At 48.1% G+C, this 16,007-nt stretch overlaps 1 protein-coding gene across 5 annotated transcripts in view; it reads right to left on the bottom strand.

Moving 5' to 3' along the window:
* LOC124413409 (nucleolysin TIAR) overlaps nt 1-16,007 on the bottom strand; it is a 264,474-nt gene that overhangs the window by 61,789 nt on the left and 186,678 nt on the right. For all 5 annotated transcript variants that reach the window (XM_046893957.1, XM_046893958.1, XM_046893961.1 and 2 more), the window contains one exon: nt 3,537-3,624. In XM_046893957.1, coding sequence (XP_046749913.1) covers nt 3,537-3,624 — 88 coding nt within the window. The remainder of the gene's footprint in view (nt 1-3,536; nt 3,625-16,007) is intronic.

Genomic DNA, 16,007 nt, shown 5'->3' on the forward strand with positions numbered 1-16,007 from the left:
TGATTTCAAAAAAATAAATGTCGGTAATAAAGTATTAAATTTTTTCGTATAAACTAAAATCCTTAGGAAAAATTGTAGAATTTCTAAAACGTAAGCTATAAAGTCTGATTTCATATAGAAGAAATAATACAACCAAGCGAACTATAATCGGTCAATTCTTGTGTAAATACATGAGGTCCCAGCAAGTTTTCAAGTGCGAAGAGCAAGTGCATCCTGCACTGCAACGATGCCCGGTCGGAAAGCAGGGAAAGTTCCACCTTAACTCTCCCTCAACATTTCTAGTTTATTTTCCTTATCGGATTTATTTTGAATGCATATAGGTATACCTATACATACAACATAGAGAGAAATAGTAGGTTACACCAGCTACTACAGGCTGAAGAGTTGTTCAACAACAACTTGAACTGCACATGAATATAAGCTGAAGTTGAACGGCGCACAGCGAGATCAAAACACGGGGTGGCGCGTCGAGAGTAACTTTGACAAGAGTTGCACTCTTCAGTCAATGACCAGCAATTTATTTGGCGAACGAACGAAAATTAAAACTACACATACATATACATTGGCCATATTTTTGTTATTGTATGTTTGCGATTTTTTTTTTTTCTTCTTTTTCGTTTCGCCTTAAACTCGAAAAAGAACTCAGGGTGACCGTGAAAGACGAATGCACACGCGGCTGTAATTGTAACTAATAAAAGCGGTGACGGATGATGAATCGAAGCAGCCACCCGGCCTTTTGGGTTCGAAAAGTGAATTGAAAATAAAAAGGTTGGAGCGTTTCGATGGGGTGAAAGCGTCAGGTGAAACGGAGGGTTGGGGTCACCCCCGCAAGCTGCGACTCATCCCCCGAGGTACGCATGGCGAAAGTGGGTCTTTAAAACGGCGGCTAAAGGGTGCGGGCATCGGGGGTGGCAATAATCGATAGGCATCGAAATCCAGAAATGAAAATTCCTGGATAAAAAAATCCTGTCAAAGGATTTAGAGATCTTTTATCTTTTCATTTTTCCTTGCACTGGCCATTTTTTTTCTTCTCTCACCCCTTAATCCCAGTGTATATCTACTTAGTAATTATTCGTTCTCTTTTTGGGCAGTTTAATTTGAACGAAGTTCGCGTGTTCCAAGGGATTCACCAACCAGCGGCTTTTTCTATTATAACTGTGGCAATAAACACTCTCACCGTCCGAGATTAATCGCTCGGCCAACTCCCGCAAGGACTCGAAGGACACGGAATGACAGTGCTGACCGAGTGACGGACGCAGGAGGGCGAATTCGTCCCCGTTAGTTCGAGCCAGCCGGGGTTCCGAAGCTCAATTCCACCGACGTCCGTCGTTCCTCGGCCCGAGGGAACTGCAGCGGCGGCAGCTTTTCCTCCGCCGATCCTTCTGCCTCGTCAATTCTTCCTTTACGATCGCACGTTCCTGCAGGATGCTTGGGGTGAAGCACCTGCGGCGCGTCCGTCGCTGGCAATAATCTCTCGGAAGCCCCGGAGACGCGCGTGTGCAGGCTTCATGTACAGAATGGGTCGACAAGAAGAAGAAGAAGAAAAAGAAAAAGAAAAAGGAGAAAAGAAAAACGTAGCCTCGCCGAGTCGAGGAAAGTCGAAGAAATCGCAGCCAAGCGGACGTCGCTGGCCCGAGGAAACTCGCCGCGAAATCACTGCCACTTAATACCGTGTACCTACGGGATATGGGGAACTTTTCGATCCCGGAGAATCGATAACGAGAATATAACCCGCGAGATCTCGATGTCCTGGAGAGTAAGGAAGAATGGCTGGTGCAGGAAGGAGTTCGAAAGGGGAAAAAGTTGAACCACCGCAGCGCGGGGCGTTTGAAAAAAGGATGAAACTTGGCGCGCGGCTCTCTGAGAGGATCGGCATTTTTACTTCAGCCTGAAAAAGAAGGGTGAGACTAGTGACTCGGTGTTGTTATCAAAGCTACCCTTGTGAGATACAAACGTGCCGCTGCAGTCGGGTTCGACACCTCGAAGAACTGATGTTGGGGTTGATTTCACGCGATCCCCGCCCTTCGAGTGGCTGAAATTTCTTCATTTAGGGTTGCGAGATCGGGAGTAAAGGGGAAGGCAACCCCCCTCATTTTATAAATTCCCCCCGCGTAACACGGGGATTTAGATGTATCGGCGCGATAAAAAGCCAAATTGAAACCGGTTCGCATACCGGAGTGGAATTCGCTCTGCAGTCTTTTTCACATTTATGATGTGCGCTCACGCGTTCAAACGCGAATATATCGGCACGCATTTTGCACAAAATGAAAAAACAGACGAATAAAATCCGTGCGAAAGAGGAAGACGAGAAGAGCGAATTCTGTACTCGATATATCATTATATCCCCGTTGCATGTACCACGATGTACATCAGCTAGGTAAAAATTTACGACTAGACACGTCCTCGCGTTGGACAGATAATAGGAGGTGATTCGCCACAATTCTATCGCCAATATATTCCTTTCTCGCTTCGTTCTCCAGCGAAATTTGTCAATTTTTTTTCCCCTATCTCGATCAAGGTTTCCAGTTACTACTAATGGATGATCAACTGGATCAATTATTAATCGTACCCTGAATATCCGAGTCTCAAGTCATCCCTGCAACCCTTAATTGCTTCGATTTTTCGGCAAATCGCAAAGCGAGACGCGTCTACGTCAAGATATACAGCAGCTTGGCGGAACAGGTTCCAGATTGTTTAACGAAGCTTGCGTGTAGCAGGCAGAGAGTTCGATTAAAGCAGTCGAGGGAGCAAGCCGAGAGTAGACAGTGTCGTCCCCGAGGCCAGAATGCCGGGGTGAGAATCTTGGGGTAAACTTTCGGCCCCCCGCTTAGCGAGCAGGTGGAAAGCCAGAGGCTCTATTCTACCCCTGAATTCGGGAGTGATTCCAGCGTTTTCCCATCCGCAGGTGTCAACTTGAACCTCGAATTCCAGCAGCAGGATAGACGTACATAAATAGTATATTTTTATATACGAGGGAGGAAAGAGGGTCAGAAAAAGATTAGAAAAGACAGGAACAAGGGTTTTTTCACAACGCATTCAAAGCTCTCCACACTTGACCGAAAATGTAAATTTATCTCTTCACCTTTTTCTTTCTCTAATTTTTGTTTTACCACCCCCACCCCCACCCTGTTTGACCCTTTCAACGGGAAATTACCCCTCTTTGCGGAGTGGTCCGTCAGCGGCTCCTTAATCGGGAATGATTGCGGGGCAGGACACAGTCACCAACAGTGTTAAATCTGCGGTGGCATGACGCAGAGAGGGTCGATATTCCGCGAGGCCGAGTCGTCCGGGGGGTTGGTTAGTCGGGGTGTGATATTCGGGCACAACTCTTGGTCAAAGTGTAATAATGGCGCACGCCTCGTGCGCGGTTGAGGATATTGTCGAGGGGGGTGGGAAGCAAAGGGTGTTGGAGGGGGTGAGGGGGGGGGGGGCAATATGCTCGGCCTTATCTAGCCCCGGCGTAAGTACTGCTATATATTGTACAGCCAGGGTCTCGGCTAACTCATCCTTAATAAGGATAGCTGAAGTGGACTTACGAGATCTCCCCGAAAGGGGCGAAGGCCTCCCTCAGTGTCTGGGTCTCGATTTCCGGGCTTAGGTCACCGACGAATATGTGGTAGTGTTCTGAAACAGAGAATAAAAGAGAATAAAATTTTAGAGGGTGTAATTATAACGGAATCGTTGATCGTGGAAGTACAATTAATTTATGCATAACGCAAGGTGAACAAAATCACGCTACCAAAAACATTTCCCATTTACGTCCGCGAGCGAAACGCAAGGGTTGATCGGCGCCCCCTTTCGGTTTACTCGGGGGTTGGTAGACCGATCGAAGGGCGGCGGGGGGCTGAGAGACGACCCCTCGGTCGTCGGATCGGCGCACAATAGTTCCTCGAGGTCGAATATTAATCTTCCCCCGTGCTAGCGACACGGTTCTTTGTCACCTCCACCCGCCCTGGGCGGGGTTTGAAATTTTTCAGGGTAGGTATGTACTAGGCAAAATCCGGAGAAAGAGGAGAACCGCACGTCCCGGCTTAACCCCGGCCTTCTTTACTTTCCAAACAATTTCACGGCCCTCTGATTAGTTCCTTAGAAGCTGACGATCCTCCGGCGGAAGAACCGAAAATGGACGCGTTGTCTTCCGGGGATTTATTATACTTAGCTTCGTCGCCGCGTCGTCTCTCAAAGGGGATGGATAAAAATTGAGAATCCCTGCGCTGCACTGTCGAGAGTTGGGGGAAAAGTTTGGAATCGGGGGAGATGCCGGGATCGGATTTATTCTACGATTGGGAGCGTCATTGGCTGAATGGAAATCGGCGGCAAGAGAGTGTTGATGGGTTCGTCCTTCCGCTCCTGCGAGTTCCGTCCACGCCGTTGATCCCCGTTTCCGAACCCGTGCGCGTGAAAGGGAATCCGGAACGGTCCCGCACCCGTAGCCAGAGGCGTTTCCTTAGTTATTTACGCTACAGTTTACCCAGGGCCGATTTCACCGGGACTACATCCGCAGGTTCACCCAGGTGAAGAGGAATTGCCACGGATTATTTCGTTATGCGTCTGCACACCGCACCGCACCGCTGCTCGAAGTCCAACACCGAGGTTCGAACTTTAGTTTCTCCTCCAACTTTTTCTTCCCCTCTATTCGCCTCTTCTCTCCAAGTAAGAAAGATATTGACTGCTGGAAGAAGACGTGGGAGAAGAAAATAGATGGATGGACGAGGAAAAAACAAACTCACTCTCAGCTCTAGTTTAATCAAGTTCACCGCTGACCCGACTTGCGGCAAGTCAAACTCTCACGCCAGGGATTTGGTGCTGAAAAAAAAAAAAGAAAAAAAAAAAAAACACGTAGAAAATTTTGCAGCGACTCTGGTTGACCGAAGAACTAAGTCTCAGATAATTATTTATAGGTGCATTACGATCTTGACGCATGTATGTAGACACGTAATACTTATACCTATATACCATATATAGATTGGTCATTCAGTCATGTATTATAAAAAAGTATAAAGCTTCGGTAATATTTATACAAGCGTCACTGGTGGAAAACAATACAAGCAGAGATGAAAAACCGAACAAACGTATAACATGTTTGGGTAAGCATAGCTATAGCATACCTACTGACTATAGGAAAGTAAGGATAAAAGGTGGGGAGGTAATACATACATGATCTGTATGTACCTACGCACGTGTATGTAGGTATATAGGACCGTAAATTTATACTGTTAACAAGTACCAACTCGCAAGGGTGGCAGAGTTTCGGAAAATAAGAGTAAAAAAAAAAAAAAAAACGAGAGAAACAAAAAAGGGACTTAAAAGAAAATTAAAATGAAAACAAATAACAGAGCGAAATAAAAAGTGGAGTAAAAAATGGCGAGGGCGAAAGAAAAATCCATTGATCGTTGGACAATGCTGCGGGAGAGCGAGCGAACAAAAGTCCGTGCCAAGTGAGCTTTGGGAATGGGTTATAGGAGGAGGGGGATGGAAAGCTCGCTCGTCCTAACCCTCGCGCTTCTATAGATCAACCGGATTCCTTTAATTTCGAGGGACAGAGCCGGGCGCGAGTTGATTTACACCGCAAATAGCCTGCCTATTAATTTCGCTGCGTTAATCCAACCTCGACGCGTCCAAAGTCGAGTTTGATTGGTTAGAAATATTCGTTCCGGTTATAATACTCGCGGGAGGCCTTTATTTCGACCCATCGAGTCCGGCGATGATTTCAATTCCTGGTCGTCCTTTTGCGCGAGAGGCTTTTCGAAAGCTCTCCGGCGACGGCGTGGCGGTGCGGATTGCAGTCGGACCTGCAAAACCGGGCCCGAAAGCTCGGCGGCCGGAAACACACGTACTCGGTTATAGCGGAAAGCGGACGAGATATTTCATTGCGGACGTGTTCCTCTTCCCTAACCCGGATTGATTCTTCGGTGATCGAGGCTACGAGCCGAGTGCCTCGGCGTCTAGGATCATCCGAGATAGAAGCGGAGAAGAGGGCGAGCGAAGAGGGAAGAGGGAAGAGGGAAGAGGACGAAGGGGTGGAAGCTGGGGGCGGAGGCGGAACGGCGTCGAGTCAATTTGGTTAAAATGCTGAGAGAAAACAGAACAGTTTATTACACTCGGTGGCGGTCGGGTAGACAGAAAGAAACGTGGTTGTGTGGAATCGGGGCCCGAGGGCGGCGGGGGCGGTGGGGGGTGGGCGAAAGGCATTTCGCGAATACGAATGTATGGATTAGGCGCTGATTGGCTTCAACTCGATCAACTCGGTGCGATTGGTTAGTTAGGATTTAAACCGAGGAATCCCGCACCCCTCTCCTCGCCGCCGCGCCGCCCTTCCACCCTTCACCCTCTCCCGCAGGGCAGTCGAGCAGTGGCCCGATTCTTGAACTCCGGTGGTGCCGCGGAGCCACCGCGTAACAACCCGAGTTAGTCCTCGTTAGCCGACCCTAAGCCTTCCGCTATTCCCTTCATCCCCTCGAAGGGCGGCCACGCGGCTTCTTCGTCTTCATCTTCTTTCTCCCTTGTCCGTATTCCGACCCGTCGAGATTCGAACGTCTTTCTATCGCTAATACAACCGAGCCCTCAATTTCCGTGTTAACGTAACCCGCCGCCGTTTCTTTCGTTTATTCTTTTCTTTTCTTTTTTTTTCTCTCTTTCTTTCGTTCTTTCTTTCTTGTACCCCTCGATTCGGACCCAAACTCAAGTCGCGGGTTAATAGTATACGTAACGTAACGTTGAGAACACCGAATCCGGAGCTTCGCTACGTCAGCAATTAGCTCGGCTTCCCACGATCGTACAAATCAGGATTCGGTTTGATCCTGTTTGCCAGGATTTTCGATGCTTATACAGTTGCGAATTTCCAAGAAGAACGAGACCCAGGATTATTCCTCGCGGTGCATGAAACTGCAGCTGGAGGAGAGGATTTTCATCCGATCGTAGTGGGTAGAGCAGAAAGTTCTGAAAGGCGTTGAGAAGTTATATTGAAAATAAATATCTTCGATCCTGTGTAGGTATAAGTACAGATATTGTTTCAAGGGGTTGTCCGCGACACGGAGTAGAAGAACAAGTTCAACTTCACTATTTTATCCCGTGGAACTCGAGTCGTCTTTCACAAACCAAAAATATTAATAAAACTACCCCAAAATCCCGCATCCCCATTTATTCTGTCATAAATTCCTAACCAAATACACTTTTATCGAGCAGTGCAGTCAGGAATTCCACCCTTTCACGTAACAATAAGAAATCCACTTCGCTCGTGGGTGTTGCGTACTTGTACAGGGGTGTAATCGGGGGCACGTGAGAACGTGATCGTAGACACGGGCAGCTGCGGCCAGGAAGTGACACGATCCTCGGGGTGGAAGAGGGGAGAGGAATTATAGCGAACGGGTTGCAGGCAGATAGCGAGAGCGGAGCTCTAATAATGTAGGCAGCCCGCCTGCACCCAGCTTTTGTTTCGCACGGGGTGACGGATGGCCACCACCCCCTCAACGAGCCCGAGTTACGCGGTGGAGGTACACCCCGTAGATGCTACCCGAGATTCGCCGGTAAATCATAGTGATTTAGCGAACGGCAGACATATTGGCTAATTCATGGTCCGAACGACTCGTCCTGCATCGCCGCCCTTCCCGATTCCAGCCTCCCTTCGCTCAGTCCCACCGGGAATCCTGCGACCAGTCCGCCGAGCGAAAATATTTCGCAGAAATTAATTCGCAATAATCGCGGGGAGCGTTTTCAGGTAATAATTGTCGTCGCAGTTTAACTTCTGTGGCTTGAATTTCACTTGACATTATAATTGTTGTACTCACTCAACTTGTAACTTTCACGCAACTTCAAGGATTGTTTGACGACAAAATTTAATCGATATAGACATTGTTCCTTTCTCGGAAATACCTGTACCTACACGGGAAGTTAGATAATCAGTTTCATCGATTTCATATTTATCAGAGATGGTGAAAATTCGCGTTAAATATCCGGAACGTACTTGTTCGTAACAAACACGACGTACTTTGGATTTCCAAAAAATTACTGAAAACATATCTGTTTCTCTGAAGAAAAACCGAGGAATTGATCGTCTTTGAAACGGCTTCGCAAAGAAGTCCTTTGAAAATATTTTTCGACGTTTGTCTTCAGTTCAACAGGTAAAAATCGATCTAATATTTCAGCGAGTAAATTATAAAAAGAAATTAAATCGTGAGTGTAATAATTTTGCGCGAGTTTTTTTGTACAGAGATTTTTTACAATTTGCATGCTGTTTTAAGCATTTTAAAACCGCAACCCTCGAGTATTTCGATATTATCTCCCGCTCGGCAAGATGATCCGATCCTTGCGATTTTTTGCAGCAGCGTTAAAAATGTAAGGACACGAGAAGGGCGAGAGGTTTAACGCGTCATTTTAACGATAAAAACGATAAGTCTCGCGAAGTGGGTTGTCGAAAAAAAATTTTGCCATAGTCTCCAGAATTTTATAGGGACATTTTCCGCGCTGCGTGATGCAGAAAGAAAAGAAGCGGGAAAGTCTTAAGTGCCAATATAACACGTCATTTTTTCTCTCCTTATTCGTCCATTCTTTTCACACTGACAAACGCGAAATGTGCAGTTCGCGGATGATCCCGCAGGAATCTCAGCGCTGATGATTTTCGGAGCGGCAAGAAGCCAGACTGCACGGCAGCACCGAATAATCGGTGAACGAAGAAGAGCCTCTGCAGCAGCGTCTTCGGACAATAAAGACGGAATATAACGGCGATAACAATGATAATAATTCCCTCGACGACAATGGGGCGATTCGAAGTATATTATCGTACGCACAATGAAAACACTTGATGACAAATTGGCTATTTTACAAGTGAAGCCTGGGGCCGTTGGTGCGATTGTGACACTCCCACCCCCGGCGGTGGCTGGTTCTCGGTTCGATCAACCTTGAACAACCTTGCCGGCCGTTCCCAGCCGTAGGTCGGATTCGTTGTTCAGGGTGAAAGGAGAGGGGCAATCGGGGGGGATACAAATTCGTGTCGATGCAGCACAAAGTGGCGTCCGAGTCTTCGCCCCTCGCCCTTCGCCCCCACCCCCGTCCATGATACGCAGACGATCGATCTACGCCGAAGAAAGACGAGAAAAATCCTCCCCAGCTCCGGAGACTCGTCGTTCTCTCTTGTTTGTTCATACGTTCCGCTTTTCCCCCAATAAATTCTCCAATTTTCATCTCTCAAGACTCGATTCCCGCGTTACACTCTCGGCTTGAAATCTATATACGCAGGTCGTAAATGATGCGGGGGTAACCGAGGGGGTTTCTTCGATAAATCGAAGTGCGCGAAGAGGCGGGAATAGAAGGAAGGGAGGGAGGGAGGAGAAAGGAGACCAGCCAGAGTGTAAATTATGGCCGAGATGACGATGGATGCTTCTTATCTCCGCTGTACAGAGCTGCCGCGCAGTTTTGACGGCGGTAATTCGAACGGTTGATTGACGGGTGAAGAATTCGTCAGCACTTCCACCTCCGCGTTGCAAAAATCGCCGCACCCCCACTTACGGGGGTGTAATTTTCCGATTCCGAATGCAAGCTGTCGTCCACTCGGATCCTCGCGTACCGCAGCTGCGGAGTCCGGCGAATATGCCTCGGCTAAGGGTTGTTCCGTTTCACGTTAGCCGGTAATTATAGCCACGGAGGACACGTTCGCGTGATTAATCTCTCGTTATGTTAATGCCTGGGCACACCGCGGCAGCTACGATGGCAAAAACTATCCGAGGACTCGACGGGACGATGCCGAAGTCGCTTCTTGCCAACCCCTCCCCTTTTTACCAAGGAAATTCATTCGATGTGATCAATTACTCCCCGGTGTCCCCGCCTTGCTGTATACCCACATAGTATGTGTGATATTCACGTACAAATCAAGTTTCGGAAACTAAGAGGAGAGACGATGAAAGAAGAGGCGAAATAGGATCGGAAAAATCGGCCGTCACTTTCCGAGTGCGGCGAAGTGGGGGTGGAGGGTGGAACTCGGGGTGAGGAGGAGGCGGATGGCGGCCGTGGCCAAGAGTGCACATTCAGCACCTCCGCTCGATCGCCTTCGGAATATAAATTCGCAACATTATCGCCACCCCGCGGCTGCCGTGCCGACGACACCGAGGCTGCAGCTGACTCCCGGTGAACCTGACCGATTGGTCGAGGAATTAACGTCCAGGATGCGGAAGATCTTCGGTTTCGAAAACTAGTCTCTCGCAGTTTGTTTTATTCTTCCGGAAATTTTTCGCTCGAGTTATATATTATATAGACGGCAGAACTGCAGACGATTAATTTATAGCCAGGGGGATGTTGAAACTTCAAAGTCGTTGAATTAAATTCTTGTTTTTTTGCAACGGGCAATAAGCCAGCGACTCTGCTCCGCAGGGACATTCTTCGTAATATACGCGCGATGCTACGATGGGGTTCCGACGTAGTGTCTTCGAGTGATTACATTAAAACCCCGCCAAAACGGTGTGAAATAATATTTAGCCAGGACCAAGAGGCGGGCTAATGAAACGCAAAGGGTAGCTTCGGTTATTATTATTTCCTCTTCCAAGAATCCCATTTCAATGACTCTAATTAATTTTTCGATTCGACCCACACTTCGATTCACCAATTTTTTCCACCCCTGCTTTTCACCACTCCCGACACTCCGAGACTTGGTGACTTTTTGAAGAAAAATCCTAATTTCGGTTACGAGTGAGTGAAAAATTTTCTTTTGAAAATTGTGTGCTTTGCATCAATATCGTATCAAAAATTGCTTGAAAATTTGCTTCGTCCAAGGCAGTGAGGCTGCAGTTTGAACTAGGTTATTGCGTACATTCTACAGGGGGTGAGAGTCGGCGAACGGGGGAGGGAGGGTGGTTGGGGCGAGGTGGCGTCGTCGTCGGCAAGACTGATTGCTTGCATTGATCAGGGACGAGTGCCGGGGAACGACGTTAACGGAGGAAGCTATACCTCTCGGTGGTAAAACTTGGACGGGTGATCCTGCACGGGAGTTGATTTCCCACCCCCCACCCCCACCCCCACCCCCACCCCCGTCGCCGGTTGCGTTACCGAAGCCCACGGGTTGGGTTAGCTATAAGCGAGCTATCTAGCCGAGGTTACAATTAACTAATGGACGTGAAACTTTGCATGCGTGACACGTAGGGGGGTGGCTGTCACCCCGAAGCCTGCTGCACCTGCCTCCCGTCTTTCGCGTCGCGGATGACGAAGCGGCGGCAAACCGTCCTCCCGATCGTTTCCAGATCAGAGAAGTGAACCGAAGAAGTTCCCGAGGGCCAGGAGGCGGCTGGAGTTGGCTCGGATCACGGGGAGTTTAAACAAGTTTCGAGTTCCGGAACTCGGCCCGAGGGTGGAGGGGAAGGGCAGCGGTGGTTCGACCTAAAGACGTCCTGCGGCATCCCGTTCGGCAGAACGCGGGAGCGCATGGTGGGTTGAGCGGGGGGCAAAAAATCGGTAAGTGATTTATAATAGGAAAAATATCCGGGGCTCCTCTCTCGATTCCCACCCCTCGATTGGCTTGTCGAGCAAGGCGGTTTTCCCCGCTCTAAGGGGTGATGGGGGTAAGGAAGAGGAGTGCGCAGAGCTCGTTTACTCGGAAGCGGGTCCACGGACCAACGGAGTTGTAATTAATTACCAAAGTAATTATGTGATGATTTAGGAACCAGCGAGTCCAAGGAGCCATGCACGAGGCGCTCACCACCCCCAACGGCGGATCGAAGGACGAAGGCTTATACATACGCGTGTTCTACAAGAATCCAAATGTAAAAAAAATCCAAACCCTGCAGCGCAGAGATGCAGGCGTCATCGCAAGTAACGCGTCAAATATTCTCCCAAAACCTCAGCCTCCGAGGTTTCACGATCCCTTAACCCCGTAGGTCGACTCGATCCGGCGACCGTCCTAAGAAAGTGACACGTCGAGGCCGCGGGTCCGGATAATTTCCATTGTCCGGTAATAGGCGGAAACTCGCTAACGATCGAGTGATTAAAATCGTGACACAAGAAGCGAGTATCCGAAGGGTCGAGGGTGAGAGCGAGTTTCGCTTCGACGACGGCGGCGGCAGCGTCTAACAGGTACCTATAACGGCGATAAACCCGAGCGTCGTGCATTACGGAGCACAAAAGGTCCGGGGGTTGTATTTAATTCAGGAGCTGGGGGAAGATCGGTCCGTGCAGTAAGGGAACCGGGAACGGGGAACCGGAATATAAGAGGAACAGAATAAGAAAGTCGGAGGGGAAACCGATCGATGCCGGTGCTTTATCCTTCCGTAGCGCTGGATAAGACAAGATTGAAGAGACGGATCCAAGCAAGGACCGGCGGCAAAGACGGCTGAAAACTATTAGGCGGGAAAACTTCCCTCGCTAGGTCGTCGGCCGGGGGATGGTTGGAGGGAGCGCACGTGTCCGCCCCCAACGCACGCAGGGTGCAGGCAGTAAAAGCCGCACGTGGCCGAGGGTGACAGGGTTGGCGGCCGTTGCGGTCGACTCGAGAGTCTGGGACGAACTTTGAAATTCTACAAAACTATTTAAATCGAGGGTGACGCGCGATCCGCTATTGGGGGTATGCGTGTGTGCGTGTGTGTGTGTCTGTGTATACGTGTATACATATAAGGTAGCTACGTTTTTCCGGGTAAAATCCATCAATTTGAAATGCAGGCGGGAGGAAGTGCGGCGGGGCTCGTACTATAGAATGCATTGAATCGGGAACCGAAATAAAAACAACCCTTTGAATGTTTTATACCTAGTTGCGCCAACCACGAGCCAGCAAGCCGCCTTTCTGCCCCCGGCTATAGTGTCAGTGTGGATGCTGTTTGCGTCTACAATGTGTGTGCGTGTAGGGGTGAGTGTGTGACCGGGCGCTACCCGAAAGCCCGTCGTTCTTCTTTTCTCCTCGATGAAACCACCCCCCGCCAAATTTTTACCGCGTTGCCTCCGGCTGGTGGGATCAAGCTACCGTTTCTCTCTCTCTCTCTCTCTCTTTTGCTCTCTCTTTCTCCCTCGAGGCGAAATGCATGCTGCAATTGGCCACAACCCCGTTATCAACGGGGACCCATTGATTACGGTAAGTGCTGCGAAAGGCAGAGAATCGAGCCTCGAAACTGTGCGCACATTTAACCCCCCACCCCCCACCTACTCTTCCCTTTCCACTCCCCACTACTCGAGTCTGCTGCTCGTCCATCGTCCCGCGTTTTCAACCGACCAAATAGGATTCCCGCAGGGAATTATATACACAAGTGCCCCATGCATAGCGGTTATACAAGCGGCAGAGAACCGAACAATGTCGATGACCGTTTTCGAGGGGTTGATGCAAATTCAAAGAAGATTATAATACGAATTCCGGCCAAAATTAAGCCTCGAAATTGTCCGACTGTTGCGCGGTCGCTCGCGGTTCGTATTATGCTGTAATGAAATGAAGTGAATTTCTCGAATCAGACCAATTTTGATATTGTTTATTCATCTGTATGTGCTTACTTTGATTTCTTTCTCTCGCACTTTAGTCGACGTGAAATACTTGCGATAGTTGAGAAATGCGATCGAATTTCATTCGCGTAGCTGACGCAACTATTGGACTACGGAAAAAGACGCATTTTGCTTCGAGTATCTTAAAATGATCATCGTTGATAGCCTGCGCCGCCGGGAAATATACACTTAAGCCAGACTAAGTGTAAGCGGAATAAAAGAGAAAAGCGTCTAAGAAAGGAAATGAAATAACGGGAAAAGAACCCGCAACAAAAGATAAGGACCGTATGTATAATAACACAAAGATAACCGCGGTAACGCTATAAATATCACAATAATGAGAGAAAAACAAGGAATTCAAAATACACTAACAGTATCGAGCGTGTTGCTTCAACGATCGATAAAAAAGAGAGGCACTATTTTTCCTTTTTTCAAATCCAAACGTTTATTCTTTACACACAGGATTTAGAATAATGAAAGACAAACTCGCTGTAAAATTTTATTTATAAAGGAGAAGAAGATTTAATCATCGCAGCATGAGAAATTGTTCGAAAACGAAACAAGCCTGCCAAACACGACAAAATTTTCTGTTTCTTTTTTTTTCTGTTTTCATCAAATACTACGATGACATACACACAAATTTTTTTTTTTTCTATAAAAAAAGAAGAAAAAACCTCCCCCGTCAGATTTGATCGCCCTACAGTTTGGTAAAAGGTGAAAATTCTTACTTCGTTGTCTCAAGATATTAGTAATTCCTTGATGGAATATCCCAGCGGATGGAGACAGGGGATGATGCCTATGTGCCTATCTAAATCCCACGTATGTATCTTTTGGCACAGAGTCACCGGGACGGGGAAGTGAAAGAGCCAGGTGTCGACATTGAGGGGCTGCATTATTTACCCCAAGTTTCATCCCCCGCCACCGACTTTCGCCAGCGACTCGATCCTCTGCATTCGCCCCTCAGTCACGAGTTACGCGTGCGATGGTTGCTTCGGGTCTGGCAATGTTTGAGGGCATCCGTTATTTACGAGCGGTAGGTAGATGTACTTACACATGTGCACGACCCGCCCTTCGTAACGCCGTTCGTGCGTTCGTTCGTGATCTACTTGTGTGCACGGCAGCCGGCAAGATCTGTTCAGCCTCTCTCGCAATTCCTCGGTCCAAGGATCAAGGAAGAGGGGAAGAGAGAAAGAGAGAGAGAAGAACCTTTTATTGATGCCCTAAGACACGTGGCTGGCTCAGCTCTAAGCACAATGAAACAGAAGGAAATAAGAAAGGGAAGAGAGGTAAAGCCGCTGCTCCGAAAACCATATATGAGCCACCTTTATACGCTGTCGCTTTTATGAGAATCATCAAAACTGACAAAGTAGTCTTACTCCGTGTCTCCCCGTGTTGGCATATTTTCTTTCGTTTCAATTTTTTTTTTTTCTTTATTTCTACCTAATATTTTCACCGCCTGTCGTTTATTTTCTCCTTCTATATATAAAACCTTGATCGCGAAGTAAAATGTAAAAATTTACGTATCTTCTCAATATTTATCATCCATTCATGCGGTAGATAAGTTTCCAATGGTAACAAAAATTCGCGCAATTTAGTTGCTCGAGGTAGCGAATACATTTGACGCAACTTCTTCGCCACACAGACCGGAATTGCTGTTACAGCGGCATGAATATAGTGAAAGGGTAATGAGAAGGGTGGGTCGACAGCCGCGGAGGATGAAAGTAATCAATTTGTTGGTCGAACCCTGGGGTCACTTGGCGCAGAAATAATAAATGGGCTGCAGCATCGAGCCCGCAGCAGCGACCACCCAGCATGGTCGGTGGTACTCATCGAATTATAGATTAATCGAGGAAAATAATCAGGCGGGGTGCGTTGGGGTGGAAAATGAAAGCTTCGGGCTCGATGTAACGCAGTAACATCGAGTTGCGATTTTTTCAGGCACCAGTTCTCGTTGGACTTTGAAAAATCCGTAACAGAACAAACGGCCGGCGCTTCGTGCCACGCGGTCCAAAAAACGGGGTTGAATGCTCCGGGAATCCGGGAGGGTTGGAAGACGGGGAGCGAAAACGGCGGAAAGAGAATCGACGAGTACAGAGGGGATGCCGATGGGGATGCTGGTCACGTGCTCTCTCTTCCCCTCCTCCTCTTCCATATCTCTCCCTCCCTCCCACCGCTCCCTGCGAGACGACCATCCACCTGCCTGCCCATCACCTCCACGTACGCACCGCTCCGCGCTTCACCCCGAATAACATACCTACCCCTGCGCGTAATAATCTACCGTTGAGCTATACGCTTTGTGTCTGCCTGCGGACGAGCTCGGGTTGCGTTCATGTATACGTAGGTAGAACCCATACCCATATGCATGTACATACACGTCAGCTAGATTGAAGGATATTTGTCGGTGAAAAATTTTTGCTCATCTGCACTTCCCCGTTCTGCTGATGATGTTTTTTTTTCCTCTCTCTCACTCTCGTTTTTTTTTTTTTTTTTTTTTTTTTTATCTCGCGTACGTTTGTCTTCTTTCCGTATTTTTTATTTTTATTTTCTTTTTTTCTTCTTTCTTTGTT

The sequence above is a fragment of the Diprion similis genome, chromosome 12 (genome assembly GCF_021155765.1).
Source record: "Diprion similis isolate iyDipSimi1 chromosome 12, iyDipSimi1.1, whole genome shotgun sequence".
NCBI lineage: Eukaryota > Metazoa > Arthropoda > Insecta > Hymenoptera > Diprionidae > Diprion > Diprion similis.